This window comes from Malus domestica, chromosome 15 (assembly GCF_042453785.1).
Source record: "Malus domestica chromosome 15, GDT2T_hap1".
NCBI classification, from domain to species: domain Eukaryota; kingdom Viridiplantae; phylum Streptophyta; class Magnoliopsida; order Rosales; family Rosaceae; genus Malus; species Malus domestica.
The window spans coordinates 37,346,824-37,371,077 of record NC_091675.1 but is presented as its reverse complement, the minus strand read 5'-3'; the positions used below and the strand labels follow the sequence as shown (position 1 = coordinate 37,371,077).

At 36.0% G+C, this 24,254-nt stretch overlaps 1 protein-coding gene across 2 annotated transcripts; it reads right to left on the bottom strand.

Moving 5' to 3' along the window:
• Positions 1–12,037: 12,037 nt before the first annotated feature.
• On the bottom strand, positions 12,038–23,469 carry LOC103454208 (crossover junction endonuclease EME1B). Of its 2 annotated transcripts, none has more exons than XM_008393801.4 (13): positions 22,869–23,469; positions 22,171–22,326; positions 21,951–22,018; positions 20,490–20,669; positions 20,262–20,415; positions 20,066–20,175; positions 19,376–19,551; positions 18,323–18,386; positions 18,108–18,226; positions 16,866–16,955; positions 15,999–16,113; positions 13,522–13,717; positions 12,038–12,609 (listed from the first exon to the last, which is right to left on the bottom strand). In XM_008393801.4, exons 1-12 carry the CDS (start codon positions 23,158–23,160, stop codon positions 13,547–13,549), a joined length of 1,695 nt encoding a protein of 564 aa, XP_008392023.3. In that variant the 5' UTR covers positions 23,161–23,469; the 3' UTR covers positions 12,038–12,609; positions 13,522–13,546. The 2 variants fall into 2 exon arrangements, with proteins under 2 accessions (XP_008392023.3, XP_017178057.3); XM_017322568.3 differs by having other exon boundaries at positions 20,490–20,630.
• Between the last annotated feature and the right edge of the window lie 785 nt (positions 23,470–24,254).

Below are 24,254 nucleotides of genomic sequence, written 5' to 3'. Positions count from 1 at the left end.
CAAAACTGCCTGTGCAGATTAGCTGACTTTGGAAGCATGTTACGAATAGCTTAGAATGAATGAGAGAATGAACCTTATATGCTTGGAAAGCTACAGATGTATATTTTCTGGAGCAATTTACAGATTGTTAATATCATTTTTCTAGAAGAAGTTATGGGCATTGTAACACTGAAAGGTTCAGAAAAGGGCTAAGCAGATTTGGCTAATAAAATGAGAAAGTAAAGGCACTTGTTTTGTGTTTTGCTTTGTAACACTCAGCAGCAAATGGGGTTATGATTGCACTCATTTGGCTTTGGAGCAAGTGGAAATGCACAGCTAGAAAGAGAAGGCACGGCACATGCAAAAGAGAAACATGGACAGCTACACACATGCAAACTGCACAGGTTGGAGGGCATATACACACTCTACATGGACAGCACACACACAACAAGAAAGGCACGGCATGGAGGGCTTGGCATGGGCAGAAAATAGGTGGATTGTTGGCTGAAATAATGAAGAACATGTGTGTGCAAATGCAAAGGAAAAACACACACACATAGGCAAAGGAAACACACACACATGGGCAAAGGAAAGACACACACATGGGCAGAAAATGGGTTGATTTGTGGCTGAAATGATGAAGAACATGTGTGTAAATGTAAAGGAGAAACATGGCAGAAAATGTGTTTGTTTTGTGGCTGAAATGATGGAGATCATGTGTGTGCAAATGTAAAGGGAAACATGGACATCACACACCCATACAAACTGCACATGCAAGGAATTGAAGTGGTCCTCTCCCTAGCCTATAAATACATCCACCCTTCACCATAAATACATCCACCCTATCATATGCAGACTTAGCTTTGCAGAAATCACGGGCAGTTTGTCGAAGTGCCGATTCCAGATATCGAAGAGGCACTTACTTTGCCAGACCTGTCACATGCACACTCAGCCTTGCGGAAATTACGAGCAATCTGTCGAAGATCTCTTGTGAAGTAGAAAGCACGTGAAGTTTACTATTAAATCATCCAACGGTTGCTGACAAGAGTGAAAGAATAGTACCGGTTATTAATTCCTATAAATGTCACCCTTCACCCTTCATTGTAAGGCAGACATACATAACCCTTCTTCTTCATCGAGAATGCCTTTCCAACAAACCCTCTCGAGTCACTCAGTGTTCCTTATTCCCTGGGGTACCTCTGCAAACAACTCATCCAAAGCAAAAGTATTTCATATCATGAAGGTTGAAAGCAAGAGTATCTCATATCATGCTTTCTCTCTGTCCTTCTCCTTGTCGTTGTTTTGGGACAAGGAGAAAGAGAGCAATCAGCCAGCACTTGGTACCAATCTTCCGATCTGGAACCGACTGCCTGGAACCCCTTCCTGATTGCTTACCTAGCCTTGCTCTCGAGTACTCATCTTCATCATTTTATGCTTCCTCTTCGTCTACCACATCTGCCTAGGGAACAGATAAGGGAAGTGAAAATGATACCTCGAAGCATATGGAGACAATTTGACAATTCATCATCAGCTAGGGACAAGGAGAAAGAAAGCAAGAGGTGGGCACTTGGAAAGATTGAAGAAAGAAACAGATCAACACCTCTACCTCGTGTCTGCTCGCCGTGCAGAAGAAACAAGCAGAGAAGAATGCAGACTGCACAATCAAATCAACCCAGCAAAATGAGTCTGATTTGAAACCAAGGAACTCTCATATTCCTCGCTCAGAATTCCAAACCAGTTCGAGATCAAAGTTGTGGAAAGATAACAAGATCATCTATCTCCAAAACCAGATTTGCGTTCTTAAACTTTACTCTGTCTAATTTTTACTTTGCCATACTTGTCATCTTTATTCGTTTTTTGTTTGTGTGAGTTTATACTTGAAACATTGAGGACAATGTTTGATTTAAGTGTGGGGGGGTAACCATTGTTTTACATAAAATTCTTTGCATGAAATTCGTAGGAGTTTATCACCCATTACTTCTAGTGTTGTTCCATACTGTTTTAAGTGTTTTTAAGCTGTTTTGGAGTGTTTCAGTGTGTTTTGACATAAAAATCCGAAAATCTCATAAAAATTTGAAAAACCCAAAAAGAGTTGTTTTTGTATGTTTATTTGTGTCTTAGGGTACCTTCCAACTCAATGATGAGGATTTGGTTTTTAATTGCATGACTGTTAAAGAGAGTTATAAACATGGATGAAAATTTGATTTACTCTTTGGTGTATGCTTGGTTGTGGTTATAATTTATAAATTCACATGCAATCATAAAGGAAAAATCCGTTTTGTAACATACTTGAAAGAAGGAACTCAAATGTACGCTACAACCTTGTGAGACTTGAGCCTAAACGTTTATTTGGAGAGTGAATAATCTGTGCATCATTATTTTCTAAAGTCGTTGCATGATCTCATTATTCTTTGCTTGGTTGCTACTTAGAAGACGTTTCATCAGTTAGTTCCAAATGCTAGAACTCATGCCTATTTCATTCAAAGCATGTTATTGATTTGCATAATACATATTCAAGATGAAGTTGTGTAGTGACCACCACAGCCAAATTGTCGTGCCCTATTTCATTATGTGTTTAAGTTTAACCCCGTTGAGCCTTGTGTAGCCTATGTTCTTTGTTAACCCACACTATCCTCACCTAGCCTAGATTAGGACCATCCATACCCTTGTTCTTGAAGCATAGTAAAACATAATTTAGAAGGAATTCCTTTTGTTGAACTTTTGTAGAAAAAACAAGTGTGGGGGAAGTGATTCTTGTGTGTGTGTGTGACAAAGTCCTTAATAAGGCACGGGTAGAAAAGAAAAAAGAAAAAAAAAACATTTGTGGAAAATAGAATGAAAAGAAGAAAAGTTGTGAAAAGGAGCCCTAAGTGTTGCATAAATCTTCCCTTTGTGTTTAAAAGTTAATTTCTGCATTATTAAGTGAATTCCAAGCGTCTATTTCATTACTTTGCTTACTATTGCTTTCAGAACGTTTGTTATCCCTATCCTTTCTTTGTTAGCCATTACCCTTAAACCCTGTTACAACCCCTAACTTCATCTTGAGTGTCATGCGTTTCAATATGTGGAGTTTGGAATTGGTATGAGCATATGGTGTCACTGGTTCTTGCATCTAAGTAGTAGCATTCCATTCATGAGATCATATCTAAACATGCTTAATAACTCTAGAAAATCGCTTTCTTTGTTATACATATATGTGAGTGTTCGTTTTCATGTTTACATCAATCTTCTCACATATAACTAGTGTAGAGTGTGTAGTCAGAAAATGTGTGAAAATAGAGAGTATCTTGTAAGGAATTGAGCAAATTCTCTAAGGCATGTTACTACATTCAAAACATCGTTGTAATTGGTTAAATGTGAACTAGTAAGTGTTGACTGTGATTAAGCATGTGCTCTAATGTGAAGATAACTAAAATCTGTGGGAATAATGATTTTTAACATGTCATGTGCGTTGGAAATCCCTGAGGCAAACGTTGGAAGGTTTAGGTTGTGTTTTGTTTTCTTTATTTTGCTTGAGGACTAGCAAAAGCTAAGTGTGGGGGTATTTGATAAGCTCATATTTATATATATTTTACATAAAATTCACTTGCCTTTTCTTAGTTAGTTCCTTATATTTTTGAGCTATTTACTATATTTTTGTGTTTTGTGTGATTTATCAAGCAAAGAAAAGAAAAGTAGCACAAGTGAGATATTATGTAACAAATTCGTCAAAACTGCATGTGCAGATTAGCTGACTTTGGAAGCATGTTACGAACAGCTCAGAATGAATGAGAAAATGAGCCTTATATTCTTGGAAAGCTACGGATGTCTATTTTCTGGAGAAATTTACAGATTGTTAATATCATTTTCCTAGAAGAAGTTATGGGCATTGTAACACTGAAAGGTTCAGAAAAGGGCTAAGCAGATTTGGCTAATAAAATGAGAAAGTAAAGGCACTTGTTTTGTGTTTTGCTTTGTCATCAACACTCAGCAGCAAATCGGGTTATGATTGCACTCATTTGGCTTTGGAGCAAGTGGAAATGCACAACTAGAAAGAGAAGGCACGGCACATGCAAAAGAGAAACATGGACAGTTACACACATGCAAACTGCACAGGTTGGAGGGCATACACACACTCTACATGGACAGCACAAACACAACAAAGGAAAGACACACACATGGGTAGAAAATGGGTTGATTTGTGGCTGAAATGATGAAGAACATGTGTGTAAATGTAAAGGAGAAACATGGCAGAAAATGGGTTGATTTGTGGCTGAAATGATGGAGGTCATGTGTGTGCAAATGTAAAGGGAAACATGGACATCACACACCCATACAAACTGCACATGCAAGGAATTGAAGTGGTCCTCTCCTTAACCTATAAATACATCCACCATTCCTCTTCCTAAGGACAATCTTGATCCATCAAAAGAGCTTCATTCACAAACCCAATTTCCTTGCCGTGACCTCCATCCATTCATCTAGCCATACTACATCTCACCAGTCCATACATTTTCATCTCTTAGCCGTGAAAATCCATTCCATCCATATATCCATACACATACTAGACACTTGTGCTACAACAAGGTGGTGAAAACAAAGGTCCTTGGCGTTTCAAGCTTGGAACTTTGGAGCGTTTTAGGTGTACTTCGTTCTTGCTTTCAATGTCTACTTTGTTATTTTCTAATTTTGTTGCAATTAAGAGTGGCTAAACCCCTATTTAGTTAGGGGGAAGTTTGAAGCCATGAACATGCTTGAGATTTGAATTGATTTCTTCCAATTGTGATTTGATAAGTTGTGATTGCAATTCAATTATCTATTTTATTCATAACTGATTCTTGTATGTTTATTAAGGATGCATACTTAGTTTTCATGCATGAATTAGATGCTAGAATATAAATGAGTTTCACCTAATCGTTACAAGTTTATATTCATGAGTAGTGAAGGTTGTTGATCACAATCGCGTTAATTGAATTCTTGGCAATTGTATCATGCATTCATAGTTATAATTGTCTCGTCAACACTTATGATTTTCATTGAACGTAATGATCTCTGATTGTATCTCTATTATGCATTCATATAGGGGACTTTTAGAGAATGATTTGGGTTGTCGCATGCATCCATCCAATTTAATGAGTAAAGGAAAATTTGAGGGTTAATTTGTGCATCACGGTTAATCTGGGGTGTTGAGCATCATAGTTTATTGAAAAGCAATTGGAAATCAATTCATGTACAAGTGTGTCATGTGCGAAGAACGGACCTCTAACTAATCCATCCATCATCTCATTTCTTAAATTCGCTTTACAATCTGTCTAATTTTATAAGTTGTTTGTTTGTTTCGAATTCATCAAAACCAAAATACCCCTTTTACTTTGTTGTTTCAAAGTGTTAAATTTCTATTTCGTTAGTGTTTTTTAGTGTTTTGATTCAAGTCAAAACCCAAATTTCGTCCAAAGTTGTGTTAGAGTCAAATCTGCCCAATAAGTGTTTTTATGCAATTTTGAGTGTTTTTAAGTTGTTTTGCGTCTTTAGAATCTGTTTTGAGTCCTTTGAGTCTATTCAAACGTTTTTAACTTTGTTTTTATGTCTTTGAGTTAGTTTAGAGGTTTTAGCAAGCCCTCCTAATCCCCGGTTTAGAACGATCTCTACTTGCATTTATACTACAATTTGACAACAAGAGGGTTTAATTTGAGTGCTTAACTTTCATCGCATCATTGTCGAGGGGGATGTGCTTAAGCCCGTAAGGGAGTCACCTAAGGAATAAACCGAACTTCTGTGATTGGAGATCCCATGAAGGAAGTTCAATGTGGTAGAAACAATCCATATTGCGTGACTCATTATAGCACTCATATTATAATGAAGATATCCATGAGATATTCTTTCGCTCATCCCTAGGACTTTAGTGCTATTTTATGTGACGTTAGGAAGGGTATTAACCCTGGATGAGTTTCGAGGCGGGCAATCTCCCGCAGGGTACATGTCACATGTACTCTTGGAGAACTCACCTAAGTGAGAGTAGTTGTGAGGCTGCAACTGTGAGGATTGGGCTGTTCTCTAATAACTCTCATGAGAATCAAGATTAAGCACATGACCATAAATAGTGCTAACCCGCACCAAGTTTTTTATCAATACCATGTGTGTTACAATTAGTATTATGGTCAAAAGGAGTTTAGTTCAAGACATAGTTCACTATGATTCCTTCAGATGAAAGTTGTGAACACTAAGTGTAGGTTCAAGTCCAAAAGACACCTACACCTATTGCATGGTATACAAGTTGCCCAAATTTCTTCCATTCATATCTATATATTTACTTCTTCTACATTTCTATGGAGTTTTGAATCTTGTGGGGGATTGTTGGTTATTTAATTTATTTTCTTAAAGATTCAAAACTTTATTTATTAATATTTTAAATAAAAAATATGAAGAGTCATATTCATTAGAGAAGTCATATCTTTGATCAAGGGGTATGTAGAGTTTTATAAATAGCGAACTCCTCAAACAGAACAAAGAAGTTAACATAGATTCAAATGTCTTCCTTCTCTCCCTACTACAGTACTCATATATAATCCTTATTATTTTCTTACTCATCTTGATCATCAATGGGCAATTGATCACTACTTGGCACCCCGTCTATTGTAATCGTGCTTATGGATTAGACACTCTGTGAGATTCAAAGGTTGTATCTTGGAGTTGTAGATAGCCATTATAACTGGCACGTAAGGAGACATCTACGACTTTAGGACAATGACAACACGCATCTCTTGATATCACAGTCTAGATCATTCTTTACCTTTTCCTTTTTACTATTTTATTTATTGATATATATGTTTGGTGCATTTGGGTATTATCTAATTGATTGAACTTACATGTGAATTAGGATCATAATCATTTATATTATCCAACATATAATTGTGGTACAATTACATGATAAGAATAGCATTATTGTTTATGAATATATGTGATGTCTCCCAATTATTTGATGGTCAATCTATTACAAGAATCATGCATGGTTGTAGGTTAATTAATATTCTTCTATATATAGAACTACACATCAGTCTGCTAATAAGCTAACTTGATAAATATTTGGATTTCTATTTAGAAAGATATGTTCATCAATCCAGGCCCTTTAATCGATTTCTAATTTCTGGGTCAAATATTTATTGAAAACTCAAGATCAATTCAATTAATATATATAGGTATGCATTAGCCGGCAATAACATGCTTTTAAAGGCTCAAGGTAATCATTATCTTGAATACTAGATGATTCAAAGCTCCAAAATACTCTAAAACAAAACTTTCGAACACTCAAATGCTTTAGCACGTTCAATCACATTTATTAAACATAGGCCTATTTATATCAACTATATTTTCTCTCAAGTGAGGCATATATAGATAGATAGAGATATATATTATACATGGCCCGTTCATAATCATTTATGTCTCTAGATACTAACTTAGCTAGATGCTAATGTTTTTTTTTAATCTTACATATATTAAAATAAAGGGAATTTTAACAAAACACTTCTGGTACTGTTCATTTTAAATGAAAATGACATTTTTACTTTAAAAAGTTACTCCTGGTACTATTCACTTACAACACATTTTTACGTTAAATGGGTACCTGTTTATAACCGTGAGTTATACTCATAATCGTCCATTTAAATTTCACGGGTAAATGGTTATATCCATAACTGTTTATTTATCTAAACGGTTACTCATAACCATAACCGTGAGTTTTAAATAGACGGTAACCACAGTTACCCATAACCGTGGGTATTTTACCCATCCCTACTCATAACCCTCTAACCAACACAACGGTTCTACTATTCCACCAACAAAACACCCTTCTTCTTCTTCCTCACAATGTCCATCAGCTTTTATTCAAACCAAGAGAAAGAAGCAGACCTTCACTACGGAGACTTGTGAGTCTGGTCTAATCGTGACAGAAAAATCAAATCTCTGCCACCAAAGCCATGGCTTGGTATCTCAGGTCGTGGTCTTCATCTACCGTCAATGACCAGGACAATGACGATCTAGAATTCTGATTCGATTTCGCCGCCTCATACGCTTCTTGCCGAAGAAGAGGACTCGTGCCATTGGGGTCGCCGGATAAGAGAAGCCATGGTTGCCATTGCATGGAAGATGCTCAGATTTGTTGGAGAAAAGACGAAAGGGTTTGTTTGGTCACGTGATTAATAAGAGAAGAGTATGTTTGGGTACTTGATTATAAAACTTAAACATCAACATTTATCTTAATTTTAGGGGTGTGCTATCCACACACCCTGTTATACTTCTCACATACCCTTAATAATTTTTGTCCGTTGATTTTCTTCAATTTATCCGATCCGACAGCGAAAAATTAAAAATGTGTGTGAGAAATAAAATAGGGTGTGTGGATATCACATCCCTAATTTTATTGGAGTGGGCCACATTGTTTGGTGAGCAAAATGGGTACCGACTAATCAATACCTAAGTATTATCCTTTTTGAAAAGTTGCAGTTCTCCAAGTCAGGTTGTGTCTGACAACCATTGCATTTCTCAAAGCTAGGTTGCGTCTAACAACCACGATTGGCTTACAAAGGTTGCGAACCAGAATCCATATGTCAAAAGATGGTTCAAATAGAATCCTATAATTTCCATTCACTTATTAGAAATTAAACTTTTAATATTTAATTTTCTCAAACAATTTCAAGTTCTAAAGACTTTTGAACTTTTTGACTCGTGGTGGAGATCACTTTCTGGACGAATTTGGTGCATGTTTGCGTTTGTATTTTTTGTATCCCACTTTGAAGTTTGTATTGATTTGAAAGTTTACTAATTTCTCGCCGATGTGGAGATTGTTGTGATTTGCATCAAAATTAGGATGATACAGAAATTGGGTTTGTGTCACCCATTTTGTTTTGGTATCTTATTTGGATTTGGATTTGACTTCGTAGTTGTATTCTTTGCTTGGTGGTGAGATTTTGTTAATTACCTATTTGATTAGTATTTGGATTACTTCCAACTAGGATTAGAATTCTCATGGTAACCTAAGCCATATGCACTATAAATAAGACCTTAGGGTTAGTTTATTTTGTGTGTCGTCACCATTGGTTTAGAGAGTTTTCTCTAATTGGGTTTTAGGGTGGAGCTCACCTTTTGGAGTCATGAGTGTGTGGCAAACTCATGACTCATTCTTTTGGAAATTTGGTGAGAATCCATTTGTGAGTTAGAGAATAATTTAGAAGAATCTTCTTCGTTTATTATGGGTTCTCTACTTGTTTGGTTTAAGGTTTGTAATTTGTGAGAATTGAGTTTTGAGAGTTAAACACTATTTTGTAAACTCCATTTGTTTAGTGAAAATCCTCGTCGTGCTTCGCCCGTCGCCCGTGGACGTTGGCTTATGTTGAACCACGTAAATCTCTTGTGTTATTTTGAGATTGTTTGTTCTAACTTTCGTCTACAATGTTGATATTTGGTATTTTATTAGAATTCGCTGTCATTTGCGCATAAAAGTACAACAAAGTTTCCACCATAAAATCAATTGGCAATATGGGAAATAATTCATCTTACTTGTATAAGTTCATGCAAGGTCACTCCTCTCATCAATATGAAATTCATTCTCAACACACCCCTCACATATAGTGATTTCAAGCCATCACGTGAACAACACAATAAGGTGACATAGAGCGCGTGTGGTTGTTTGACTTCACACATACTCTAATACTATGAAGAAAGTTGGGGTTCCACCTAGGGGTGGGCACTTGGAACCGAAATTTAGGAACTCTAACATTGCAAAGAATTTGTAAATTAAGGTATGACATTGTAAAGTTTAAAACATGACATATGAGATGTCATGTTTTAATTAATTGTTTGTTAAAGTCCATATAGACGCAACCACACAAGAATTTCATCTTTTTCTAGTCTTGGACATAATATCAAATTTCAATATCATTACTCCTCTCTCTCGATGACCTCAGTGCTCTCGATGCTCACATCGCCTCTCGGTCTCAGCAGAAACTTTGCAAATCCTTCCCCTTCACAGAAGCTCTACACATCAGTCGGCCTCAGGCCCTCACCCTCAACTCTGCAAATCGTTCCCCTCCGGTTCGTTCCAACTATATTTGGTTAGAATATACATATGTTCCCCATGCCAACAACCCAAAAGCTCTAGACACATTCATGATAGATTATGACAATGGCCCCCGTCACAATATCCCAATATGTATGTAGGAGCACTACTAGAAGAGGAATTTTGTAGTGAATTAGCATAGAGGAAATTCTTTAAACACTATGGCTCATCACGTCTCTAACTTTACCAGAAACTGTTTGAAATTGTCTTATTCATCGATAGGTGTAAATTTAAAACTGTATATTTTTTTCTTAAGAACCATACCGAAATCGTTTGAAACCACTTCAAACTGAACCAAACAGTTTGCTTTCATTTCGGTTTTGGCCAGTGTTCTAAAAAACGGTTGAGGCGGCCACCTCAGCGGCGGCTGGGCGCTAGGTTATTAGGCGGCTGGGCGCTAGGTTATTAGGCGGCAAGAAGAGGCGCAAAAATGGATCTGCAATTGCAGAAATGGTTGAATGGTTGAATGGTTGACGGCGATAGCTTTTAGAAGCTTTATCAAGCTTTAGACTTTATTTAGGGTTTGTATTAAGCAAGTAACAAACTGACAAAAACAAGAATAAAGGCCCATCTTTCTATTAATGATAATAATAGGCCCAACAAAACTTATGGGCTTAGAAAATGATACAAAACTAACATAAGGTGTCTAAAATTTTAGATATATACTTACCTATATATATTCTTGTTTAAAATAACATTTTATTCAAGGTTTATTTATATATTATATAGTAAATTTAGTTAATTTTATATGATATACCTAAATCCGCCTAGGCCCCGCCTAGGTGCTAGGCCTCTACCCACCGTCTGACTAGCGCCTAGATTTTTTTAGAACCTTGGTTTTGGCTTCAAACCTGACTGAAACGAACCACAAAAAATTTAGTTTCGGTTTCACTCAAAATTGCACCAAATCGAACTGTGCCTACCCCTAGTTCTACCATAAAACTAATTTGACAATACATGGAGTAGCTAGCTTACTTATAAGCCATGAAATGTCTCTCCTTCTATCAATGTAGGGTTCATTCTCAATAATAGTAATTGACTGAGTGCTTTTCCACCCTGTAAATGAATTGTCTGCACAATTGGTATTAAAAATTTATTTTTTAAAATTAATAGAAAGATAATATCATTTTAAATTTCAAGTATTTATAGGAAAATTTTTAATTTTTTAATTTTTCTATATTTTTAATATTTTTGCAATCCAACAACCCAGGTTGTGCCTCCTAGGCATAGCACATCCGTGGAACTTTTTATGATTTGTTTTTTTAAATTTAACCCTAAAAGGAGGGATTAATATGGACAATTGGATAATATGTCCATTATAAATCCAACGGCCCACAACATGCCAGTGTAATAGTAGTTGGTTTTGAATCCAAATTTTTTTAGCGTTGTAAATCTAACAGTCCAAATCTTTTACTGTTGGAAATCCAACACATAGAAATAGGCACATTGCCCCTGTGATTGCAAGAATGGCCCCAAAAAAAATACATATATAATTAAACATAAAACATCATGATGACATCAGATTTAGATCCACTCAGAATTGACTGGGTGGCTAGTTTGGCAAAATTGGGCCCACCAATTGCCTTAATTTTAGAGCTGGGCTGATGCTTGCTTTTCTAAATTTGAGCAATATTGCCCAATTGCCTATAGAGGTGGAACTGCTCTTAAGCAATTAGGGTTTTAGTTAAAAAAAAAAAAAGTAAAATTTTGAAAACTCATGTATACAATTGAGTTATAAAATTGTTAAAATGAGGAAATAAAAAATAGTAAAATAATAAAAATTTCACTAATTTACCTTACCCCTTTTGAGTGAAACTTTTAGCAAGGCAAATCCTGATGGCAAATTGATACATCAACCATCGAAGTACAAATTTACCTTAAATAATTTGCCTAGTACCTTGGAGATGTTCGGTAGAGAATACTTGTATTGGTATGTTCAATCTCTAATAGAAAAACGGTAGAATATAGTAAAAAAGAAAAGCAAAAGCACAATGTTTATATACAAAAAAGAAAATTTGATACATAGAAAACAAAGCAATCTCATCTGCACGAACAGCTTAATATGATCACTGGATTCAATCCCTAGAAAATCGTCCATTACAATTAACTAGGCCTTGCTCTTGACACAAACTATACGGTAAATGGAACCTTACTTGACCTTCACAAAGTAAAAAATCGAACAAAAAAAAGGGAGGAAAAGGATTTGGTTTAGTTGATTACTCATCGTAGAAGGTGTCAACAAACTTGCTCTTGATCCATTTAAAACTGTTGCGGAACGACGACTTGAACTTACCTTCTGTGGCATACATGTTGTAAGATGCCACCCTCTTCCTTCTCTCCAGCTCTGGATTGCCAGATGTTGAAGACAAGTCGTCAGCCTTGCCGTAGCTGACAGGACCATTGAAGCTATATGATTTCGACCGGTCCTCAAATCCAAGTTGGACCTCCTTGTAGTTGCTCGAGTAGCACCCGGAAAATGATTTGCTCTTCTCCATTAAAGAACGGACTTGCTCAGGGAGAGGGAGATCTTACAAGAGTACCTTTTCAAGTTCCAAATACATATGCAGCATGAGAAACTCAATATATATAACAGCCAAGTGTGGTATGTATGGGCTATGACATGCCTTACTTGATAATTAAAGAATTGAATATTGTGCGCAGGACAAAATATGGTGGCAGACAATTAAGAATATTACAGGAGCTAATTGCTTACATAATATATTACGGAATATTCCATAATATTACAAGCATCGAGCATTATACATCCACAAAGAAAAACGAAATTTGGATGCCTTAACTTGTATATTGCTTCCGATAAGAAAAAAATTATAGATTCTGTGTTTGTACTGTGCATATAGCTATTCGAAAATCGAAGGTTGCAATTAATAATTCACAAAAAGAAAGCAACAATTATTCTTAGTGGAGAAGTTTGGCGATACCATAGTTGGAGTAGGTACTCTGATCTGCTCTGCTCATGGAGTGAAATGGAATCATGAGAGAGGGCACACTGGTGGACCTCCTCCTACTATTCAATAGATTAAAGCCACTTGTGATGTGTCATTTGGGTATCAATTAATGGTGGGGACAAACAAGTGTGATTGTGGCCTGGTGGAGGTTGAACCCACAAGACTTTTGGAAAGAAGCTCAATGGCACCATAATTTTCGTAGAGGTGGAGAAGCCCACACGGGCCATTTGCATTTTAGAATATTCTCAATTTACTTGGGGTTAAAAAAACACTTTCGATCCTCAAAGGTCGCATGGTCAGAACAACGAAGTAAATAGCCGCATTTCAATTTTGAGTTTGACTTGAATGGTTTTCTAGAGTTGGTACTAAATTAAACTGACTGGTAAATACAGTATGCAACTTGTAATTGATCCAAAAAGAACATTTTGCTAAAAGATATGGCTCCGCTGCAGAATAAATTGTAGATAAAGAGGCATATATGCGTACCTTATTTTGTCCAGATAAATGATATTCAACACCGGAAAAAATCAGCACCATCCTCAATATCATCAGTTTTGATGCACCCACTTTGTGCCATAAGTATTCTGTACACTCTCTTGGAACAAACGTCACCTAATCTTCTGTCATCACCAAGTAAACCTTCTGTTGTCAAGTCCTTGAGCAGAAATTCCTTTTCATGAACCTATACATAGAAGTAATTAGAACTGAAAATATTCATTGTTCGACGTAGGGAGTACACTGAGTCAACAAGCTGAAAGGCCACACTCAGGAAAAAATACAAGACAAAACAATGTTGAGTTCTGCCTTGATATTAGCTATGTGCGTACTGAATTGCTGATAGATGTAAGCATGCCTTGTGAAGCATGGGATATATCATATATGTAAACAAATATCAATCTTGTAATGATAACAATTAACATTGCATACTTAACCTCCAAGTTGTTGTCTCTACAAACTCTATCAAAGCCATTTTTTTCCATTTTTGTTTTAAGAGACAACAAAGAAAATGATTTTCACAATGACATAGAAATGACCATTCAATAATCGAAAGGGCTTTCCATATGTAAGCCTATGATAAAATTATATTGTATATTGAATGGTTGTATTACAGTTAATTCTCAAGCAAATATATATCACAATGAAAAAACATATTGCTCCGTTGTCATATTGCTCCGTTGTCATATTGCAGGCTCTCAAGGAAACATAATAATCATTCATTTTATTAGAAATACATGCTTGGCTTAAGTGTAGCAATGGCCCCTGAACTTCTAGACGAGTTACATTTTAGTTCCTCAACTAGCTCCTGGAGTCCTACTACTCTGCCTAATGACATATAACTCCTTCTGTTAATCCTTCTGTTTTTCTCGTAAAATATGGGGACAAATGAGTAATTTCACCTTACATTGTAAACCAATCGATACACTCAAGAGAAAAATCAGTCAACCCTTAGCTCGAACTTTTCCCTTCCCCATCCCAATCAAGAATAATTATTCTAAAAGGAATTTTCCTGGAATGCTTTGACAAATGATGTACAAAGAGAAGCAAGTAGTCTAACTCTATGGCAAAATTTTCCCTCCATCCTCCTTACCCAAACTCTCTCACCTAGTTAAACCTAAAGTTAGCCCAAATCCTTTTAAATCTGTTTGGTAAATGAGAGGATGGTGACTTTTAGTTCCTTTACACAATGTTTTGATTAGGGATTTCCATTTGGATGAGGGAAATAAACATGGAATCTCGACAAAACTCAAAATAATTAAGAGACATACCCATTTCCCTCTTTTGATTCATAATCAGATAGATTTAGAAGTTTTGTGTGGAAAGAAAAAAAGAAACTTGGAATTTGAAAGTAATAAATCTCAACTTTAAGATCCATATAAACAATTGTCATTTATAATTCCACAAGGTTAGAGAACCCATACATGCCCACCACCACTGCTGCAGCCACCAACCCTGCAACTATCATCACCGTCTCGGTGCCCACCACCACCTCTACTACCTCCAAACTTCCGTGACCATCATCTGCACTCCCAGCAATGCTGCCACCACCACTAGTCCATGACCATCACCTACACTCCCACCCCACTCGTTGGCACCACCACCTCTTGTTTTCCTACTACCACCATTACCTGCACTACCACCACTAAACCCACCAGCACATTTTCCAACTACCACCTCTCTTTTATTAATTGGCATATTAAATTTTGTATTTAAGTAAGAAACTTTACCAATTCGAGGAAATTAAATGCCCTACAAGGACACTACCAATGAACTACTCAAGCACTACAAGCTACTACCAAAACATTAGAAATGCACCACTAAGATACTAAAAAAAGGATTTCCAAAAGGACACCTATCAAAGAGTCGCTCAAAAGTTCTCTCACATATATTACGTCTAGTCATTTTTATGTTGCTCTGTCTAATTTTGGTAGTGCATTCCTAACAAATTTAGCCTCAATTCTAAGAAACATTAAAGTACCTAATCCAAATCTAGGGTTTAGAAATTGGAAGTTTCATTATAATGTATTGCATTTGTTAATATCTCGGTTTCCAAACAGACTAGTGAAATGTAACCCAAGATTACAGATGTTATCTTCCAAACAAGCCCTTAGGGCTCCTATACAACGGAAAGGATGAGCAATGTTCAAACTTTAACTTGTTACTACTGTATTGATCTACAAATTTTTACAACTTTACTTCTCTATTAATAGGAAACAAAATTTCATTAAGAGAGCAATAGTGCAAACAATGGACAAGATGTCCACTGGAGCAAAGAACTAAATATTTCTAAAACAGCATCAAAATTTTAAAAACAACAGAGAACCAGTTAAGGAACCGAAAACTCTACAAACTCCATTCCAAGTTGGAAAAAAAAATGTTGTAAAGAAATAAGTATCCTTACACTCCAAAGAGACTGAAGCAAATACATCAAAACACTTAAAGAGAAAGAGGCATATTTCACTTACTGATATATTTGGGTCCATGTAAACACTCAAAAGAGATTTCATGGTAGGGTACTTCTTCCATATAGCAATAGCAAATCGCGGTTGTACCTTAGGGATAGCTACCAAAGCTTTTAACCTGGACGAATAAAATAATTAGTAACAAAAATAAAATGCTCACAAATAAAATTGATACAAATATGAAAAACATACAAATCAAACTTATCTGTACAGAGAAGGTTTGGTTGATAACTAATAGAAGAAAAAGATTACGTGAAACTATTTCAAACTGGTGTTTGAGATCTTTATTTAAATAAGACTTATTCATAAGCATAAATTCCAGAAATCTGGTTTTAGTTTGGAAGTTCATGGTCCAGTTCTGTGGGGCAATTGTTGGAGGGCTTGAAGGAAGGCAGATTGTCCCAACCAACTAGACAATTAGGTTGCAGGTCTTTCTGTATTCTCTCCACTTTAATCGTGCATGGTTCTTGTTGCCCCTTCTGTCCTAGAGTGCTGGGAACAATAATGAAAGGTCTATTTGACGGTGCTTTTAGAAGCACCAAATGCATCTTTGGCAGCGTTTGATAGAACAGTTAATAAGTGCTTTCAACTACTCCTTGAGGAAGCGATTGAATTTTCAAAATAATAATAATAATTAACAAATCTCTTATGAGCATAAGTGTTTTGTGTAGAAGTACTCCAAAACAGGCCCTACACAGTTCAGAGTTCAGACCCCTAAAAATAAGCTTCATCTTATCACTGGTTACTACTTTCATCATATGAAGCCGCAGCTTATTATTTCTTTTCACAATCCATCCTTCTCTGAATCTGCTATCTTTTTATATTCTAATTCTAGTATAATGATCAGTCTGTTAATATCATGTTACTCACCATGGGCTCTTTTTAATTGAAGTTCGGTCAATGCAGTCCTTAGGGATAAGGGATCCATTAGCATTTACATCAAGTCTCGTTAACTTCTTTCTGTAAATTCAAACAAGATGCAGAATCAGAATATTGATAAGTTAAAATGTGAAAATGCAAAGGGAAAGCGAATTTTAACAAGGAAATGGAAACTGCGTCAAGTGATAATACAATCATTTTCTACGTAATTAAGGGCTCATTTGGATGGTGGTTTAAGAGAGTTGAAGCGCTTCCTAATGAGTAAAAGCACTTCCATTTCGAAATTGATATCGTGGAATTAATCCTCAACAATTAGTACGAATTCATTGACAAAATCCACTTGCAAAAGTTCCATAGAAATTAATATTTCAATGGAATTGAAGAAGGCCACATGAAAAATGGAAAACCATTAGAAGAAATTGAAGAAAGATTGCCTAGATTCACTATGGGTGGTGCGAGACTGGTTATTGGGGAGAAGAGGAAGATATATGTTTATTTGGTTTTTGATGAATTGTATATATTTTAAGTATATTTATTGGACAAGAAATTACATTGCAATTTGCGGCAGCAAATTTGGAAGGGGAGGAAAAAATTGGATCCGTTGCTTTAGTTTTCTGCTGGAGGTTGGTGTTCAAAGTTCAAACAGAGACAGGTTATAAAAAACTTGCACACTAAATCAGAAACCTTGATTTTTCAAAAAAAAATCAGAAACCTTGATGATTTACATCAACCTTTCTCATGTTTTTCAAATGAACAGTGCATATCATGATGATATGAGATGAAGTTGATGCATATCTGGTACAAAGAAAGAGAGAGGAGCTCCTTGGAAAATAATGTCCTTAACTTATCACCATACTTTAATATCAAAAGCACTTTTGTGCAATGTAGAAGCACCTATTTAGTTGCTTGCCAAACAACACACTGCTTTTTTGTAGCCTACAAAAAAGTGCTACTGACAAAAAGCGCTAGTGAGAAAAAGCACTTTTTAGAGTGGCACATCCAAACAAGCCCTAAAAATAGAGCGAAAAACAAGTGATAAGTTGGAACATGAGTGAAGCTCTGTGATCCTTGGACAGAATTTTTTAGAGGAGATGAGTGTGTATAATTAATGTATAATGCATTTAGAAAATCTTGAGGCCAGAAAACTTGTATTTGGTGGGAAATAGATTTTAACAGCACACTTAAACTGTAACAAGGTTCTGAGTTCAGTAGAAAAGTAAAAGCATCAAATACCTAAATTGGCAAGATGACAGGCTGCATGTTAAACCAACAACATGTTCAGCAAGTTCAGCCTCATCTGCGCACTGCCTGGAGTGTACTTTATAAAAATTAGTGGTCAATTTTGCCAGCACCTGTTAGAAAGGAAAAGAGGTCAAAATACTATGAATTTAAAGATTCACTGTCAGAAAGTATTAATGTCTTATAAACCCAAGTGTTAGTATTCCAACCTCCTCAACAGGTGGGCGTCTCCAGCTATTATGAATTGTTGGGTTCTTGTACAGTTCTTGTTCCCTAACATTGTAAAAAAGGAAAAAACTCAATGTGATGCAGCATTACACCCTCCGTATGCACGAATCCAAGAAGTAAAAATTATTGTAAGGTGGAGAATAGCTATTGCAACTGCCATGCCATCACAAACAGTAAATTTTATAGATCACAATTAAAAAACAGTAAATTTTATAGATCAAAAATAAAAAAAGACATAAGATCTTACAAAATATTGTTGCATGCTTCTCACAAACACATTTTAAGAATTTCTATGGATAACACAAATGAAGACATGTTAATAAAGCTAAACATTCTATAATTTGTTTAAAAAGTACACCAATCTGAATGGAAACACAATAAAATAGAGTAACTTTTTTTAACATCACAGGTTGTTTTGTTGATGTGATATTTAACGGGTAATCATAATAAAATGATGATACCCAACAAGGATATAAATTCTCTCCAGTTGAAATGAAGAAAATAAAGCGTATCCTTTCTGATAATCTGTTCTTTTACTTATCAATTGCTCCTATTTGAATAGAATGCCAATTACTTACTGAAGGGGATAAGAACACTTCAGACGCATAATCAACTATGTTGAGCTACCATCCAAATGATTAGTGAACTCAAGTTTATCACTTTTGTGTTTCTTCTCTTACAAAAATAAAACAAAAACAGTCCATGTCTGTAACCTTTCATTTCATACGATGTAGAAATCAGCGTCCAAGTTATAATATAGTTTCTGTACTCCACTGAATTTCGCATGTTCTAATGAATTAACTAAATAGATAATGAGAAAGAAAAACAAATAAGTATGCTCACAGGGCAGGGCACTGGCCAAGGGAAAGCAACAGTATATAACATTAGTAAATCATCCATAGACTAATTATCTAAATCATGTTCACCGTTCATTTTTATTTTCATTTTTCGATACTTGAAAATTTCAGTGCAATATCTTTAGCTAGGTAAAATTCTAATACAAGATACAGTACATATTATTAGCAATCTCTCACCTTTTCTTAATGTATGCCATCAACCTGTTTGTAAGACAACACACTGTATAAGATGGATATCGACTTCGAACACTAAGAACATGATCCAAAAGAGATTCATTGATGACAACATTACAAAATTCTTCAGCTTCATACACAAGCAACATGTATTGAATTTCTGTTTCTTTGGGCGAAAGCTGCAATTAGATATTCAGGTTAATAGATGTATAATATTATGCTAATACATGGACGAAGTGGATGCATAAAAAAATAAATTCTAATTCCTTTATTTAGCGCAAAAAATAATATTTTGTCATAAACTTTAACAAGAAGTGTAAAGGCATCCTCTGAATAATTAATCTGAGAGGCAGGAAGCTCATGAAATCCTTAAAGAATGATCTTGACCTAGCCACTCACATAACCCATGAAGATGCAACACAACAGTAGTCAATCATTATATCATAGACCTTTGGTAGCGACTCGTGAGTCTTCCAGCAATACACAATATAACACCCACAATTATCCTTTAATGATGTGGTTTCTATTTTTATACAATAATTGAATTGGCCTAATTTTATGATCCATTAAGCTACAAAGGCTAATAATGTTGAACCACACAGAAGTTATTTGAAGAAAAATTCCAGCTAGTTTTGCTTTTATGAATCCCACTAGAGTCCGAGGTGATATGATAACACTACAACTAATTATTACCTGTGAAAGATGTTCTGGAACAGTCATGGTCCAGACAATTGATCTTTCAATTGGATTTGATGTTATACGATATGTTAACCCTTTTTCAGCAAACCTTGTAAGCAAATTTCCTACAAAAAAGTTTAAAAAGGTATCAGCTACCAGATATAAAAGCACATGCAAAGTACTTCAGCAGAAACGAGGAATGACACCAGACCTCCAACTGACCCCAACTCCACAACTTTAGAATCAATCTCAGCCACAATGGATTTTAAGGCAAACTTCCCTTTTTCCCACTTTTGCTTTTCTTTTTGGATTTTTTTCATCTCTGCTGCTTCAGCTTTCAGAGCTTCTTTCTGCAACTTCTCTTCCTGTTTTTCATGGATATCCATCAGCTTATTGTTCTGTTAGAAAAAATAAAGTTCAAATCATAATAACAACTTACTAGCTTCTTGAGCTTCTTTTCCTCCATTAAGCGTGTCCGTTCCTCTTTTGCCAGCTTCTTTCTTTCTGTTGCTTCTTTTGTTGTATTTTCATTATCAGTAACAACTTTAGTTTTTCTTCTCGGTTTTGTAATGTTGCCCATCTGATCCATTATATTTTCTTTCTCAGGATAATCAAGTACCTAATCTCGGCATGTCATTACATTGAGGATAAATACCCAATTGAAGGTGTGAAATAGCAGCAAAGAAGTGAAACAGCTTCATATAAAATAAGAAATTCAAAAAAGTGAACCTTTTGTTAGGTTTTGGCTCGTCAATTAGTGTCCTTTTCTGTTTAGGATTGTTTTAGGGAAAAAAAAAGGTGCACCTATTCTTCTCCTAAAAGGGCTTGGAAAGAATCTTAGTTTCCTTATCCAATTTAGATTAGACATCCTAGAAGTCTATTTGGAATTGGAAAGGAAGTCTAATTTCCTATTCCACTTAGAATAGGAATTATAATCTGTAAAGGACATGTAAACTGCACCCTATGCCTATAAATAGGGTGCGGCAAGGCTTAAGAGAAAAACTGTGACAGCCGAGACAAGTGAGAGAGACTAGTTCTAGGGTTTGCAAAAGTTCTGTAATCTCTATTATTAATCAAAGGAGCGGTGATTTCTCTACCTAGAGAAATCACAACTGGACGTAGGCAAAAGTTCTGCCAAACCAGTATAAGTCTTGTGTGTTTTCTAGTTTTCTCTATTTTGCTCAGTTTTAGTCTATTGCCGTTGGTTACATTAAAGAACAAGGTCTAGTGGGCATTTTCAATACCTTTATGGCTGGTCATGGAGATTCTACACACATAATAATTGGATTCAAAGAGCAAGGCCCACTCAAAAGAAGAGATTTGAAACACATCCAGTTTCTGATTAGAAGATAACTGGACTAATATCTTCTAATGTGAATTGTCATCCATTGGAAACTGCAGGATGAAACTTTCACCATTCCTATCTGAAATGTCTTCCTCAATCAGTTTTTTATCCAAATCAGAAAGAATCTGAAATTCATCAAGTTTCTGATTGAAAGATAAATAACTACTCGAGTAATGTCTCATGTTTATTATTAGGTGTTACTTCATAGAACTTTTCCTCATCTTTCCTAACATGGGACTTTACTCACTTCACTTCTTACAAGCTTTGTACCATTTGGAACCATGTATTGTCTAAATTCTTGAAAATATAATGCCTCACACAGAGATTATACCCCAAAAAAAAAAAAAAAAAAAAAAAAACATGAGTAACAAGAGGCAAGTCTCCGACCAAACAAACATAATTATTAAACAAGAAAGGTGAGGCTGTCAATTGCACAAACAGAAATTATAACATCTGACCTTAATTAGGAACACGAGCCAAAGGTGTTGCTTACTCCACAACCGTTCAATAATCTTTAGGGGATAAAAGTTACCACAATGAATCAGGTCAAAATACCTGATCAATATCATCTTGCAAAGTTGGTTGTGAAGAATTCCCCTCAGACATATGTGCTAGATCATCTCCTGATAAGAATGTAAATAGGTGTCCATATTAGAAGGAAAGCATCTTCCAGAGAGTGGAATCATTTTGTTGAATATTTTCACACTCAAAACCAATAAATAAAGGTCATCCCTCAACCCTGATCAAAGGAACTCCAGATACAACATTAACATACCAAGAGGACATGTGGACTCGACAAAACTAAACCTCCAATCTAAGTCCTCCACCACACCAAAGCCACTAGTGATCGATTCATTCTCTTTCTCCTTTTGCTTTCCACGACCACTTTCAGGTTCATTATCAGATTCCAAACATATCAATCCATTAACACCTGAATATAAACAAAAGACCAGTGAAGTCAATGTGTATCGGTACGAAAAGGAAAAGTCTAATATTGACAAGTAAATAAAGATTTCAACATTAATACTCAAACCTTCAGCAACCAAAGTGAGGAATCACAAAACAAGTGACATATTTCACATAATCCATAAAACCCTTTCAACATTAATCCTCACGCAGTTCCTCCAAACTGCCAAAACCCTTTCTCTCTGACACGAAATCCCTAAAATCCAAGTCCACTTGGTCATAAGCTTTTCTGGCCAAAACACTTTTTTCTAACCATCTTTGGAAACAGTTTTATATTGTGCTAAAACTCGAGGATTCACCATCTTTTAATTCCAGCATTTTCAGAGAAACAGAAATCAAAACTAATTCCACTTGATCCGAACAGAACAGTAAAACGCACCAATTACTTGAAGCAAAACAGTAAAAAAACTAATTCAAAAGTAAAATTATCACAAGAAGCAATGGATAAGGAATTATATTAAACAAAAAGCAAAGTAAGCATTTCCAATAGCAATGAAATCAACCAACCAGGGAAGTTGTGATCGGAGTCTGAAACCCTAGATTGGAAGTCAGAAGGGGCTTTCGTGCATTTCACAATTGCGAGATCAGACATGGGGGTCTCCGGGACGACGATAGGTGTGGAGGTGGGGCGGGGCTTCTGTGGGGTAGGGTCGTCGTCGAGGACGAGAACCGTAGGGTTTGGGTTCGGGTTCGGGTTTGGGTTTGGATTTAGGTCTGGTTCAGTTCGGCGTTTCTTACAGTGGAACAGTTGGAATGGGGATGAATCTTCTTCGTCGGAGAGGACGATTGGCTCCGACATGGTGATCGGAAATGAACGAAGTACGGAAACCCAGGCGGAGTCGACTCCCTGAGGTCGGGTTTTGGTTACGCCGCCTCTGCTTTGAATAAGCGCGGGATTGTGTTCCTGAAATCAACACGGTTCTTTTTCTACTTTTTTTTTTTTTTTTTTTGGAGCAAGTCTCAAAATTTGGGTTCTATTCCACCCCCAAAACACCAACTCTTGGGTCAAAATGAGGTTTATGTGTTTACAATTTATAAATTGGACAAATTTCGACTAGGATTTGGGCTTAAGATTAGTGGTGTGGGCTACATGTGAGAGTGAAAATCCAGCGTTGAAGCTCAAACGTCCAGCATTTACTCGCGCACGTGCCAAGAGCTGCAGCAGGCCAACCCCACCCACATGGGCTTGTCGCCCACTTGTCTGTTGTAATAATGATCCCAACGGCTCTTTTTTCTAATCCTACGACCATAATTTAAATGGGTCATTGGTTAGCCAGCGTTGAAGCCCAAATATCCACACAAATATCACTTTTCTCCTACAATTCTTCATATTTTTCTTTCTACCATCTTCCAAAACCATTTCTTCCCATTTCCAAATTTTTCAAGATAACAAAAGATCATATTAGAGGTTGTAATTGGTCATATGAGGAAGATGTTGCTTTGTGCTTGGCATGGATTTGTATTAGCGAAGATGGTATCGTTGGCATGAATCAAAATAAAAAGATTTTGTGGGCTAAAATCGTTGATAAGTTTAATGAAAATTCCAAAATCGCCCAAAGGGAAGTTGGTAGTATTTACAATTAGTGGAAGGTTATCAACAAAGCGTGCCCTTTATGGAAGGGAAGCTTGGAGAGAGACGGGGTTAACATGGCTAGTGGAAAGAGCGTCGTAGAAGTGATGAGTGTCTTTGTTGATATTTTATTTTGTCATGTACATAATCTTATTTTGCAACTAATTGTATTTATGTATTCCTTGCATAGGGTGAGAAAGAAATGGTGATTTACAAGACAAGAACTACGCCCAAAAATCAAGCTTTTAAGTTTCACCATGCTTGGGACGTCCTCAAGGATTGTCCAAGGTGGGGAACCAATGCAGACCAACAATGGGGAAAAT

Excerpts from the sequence above, each read along its gene's own strand:
- LOC103454208 (XM_008393801.4), bottom strand. The coding sequence starts at position 23,160 with ATGTCGGAGCCAATCGTCCTCTCCGACGAAGAAGATTCATCCCCATTC. Across the intron at positions 20,416-20,489 it reads AAAAGAAGCTCAAGAAGCTA|GAAGAGAAGTTGCAGAAAGA; the intron begins GTAAGTTGTTAT and ends CATGAAAAACAG. Across the intron at positions 19,552-20,065 it reads TTCCAGAACATCTTTCACAG|CTTTCGCCCAAAGAAACAGA; the intron begins GTAATAATTAGT and ends ATCTAATTGCAG.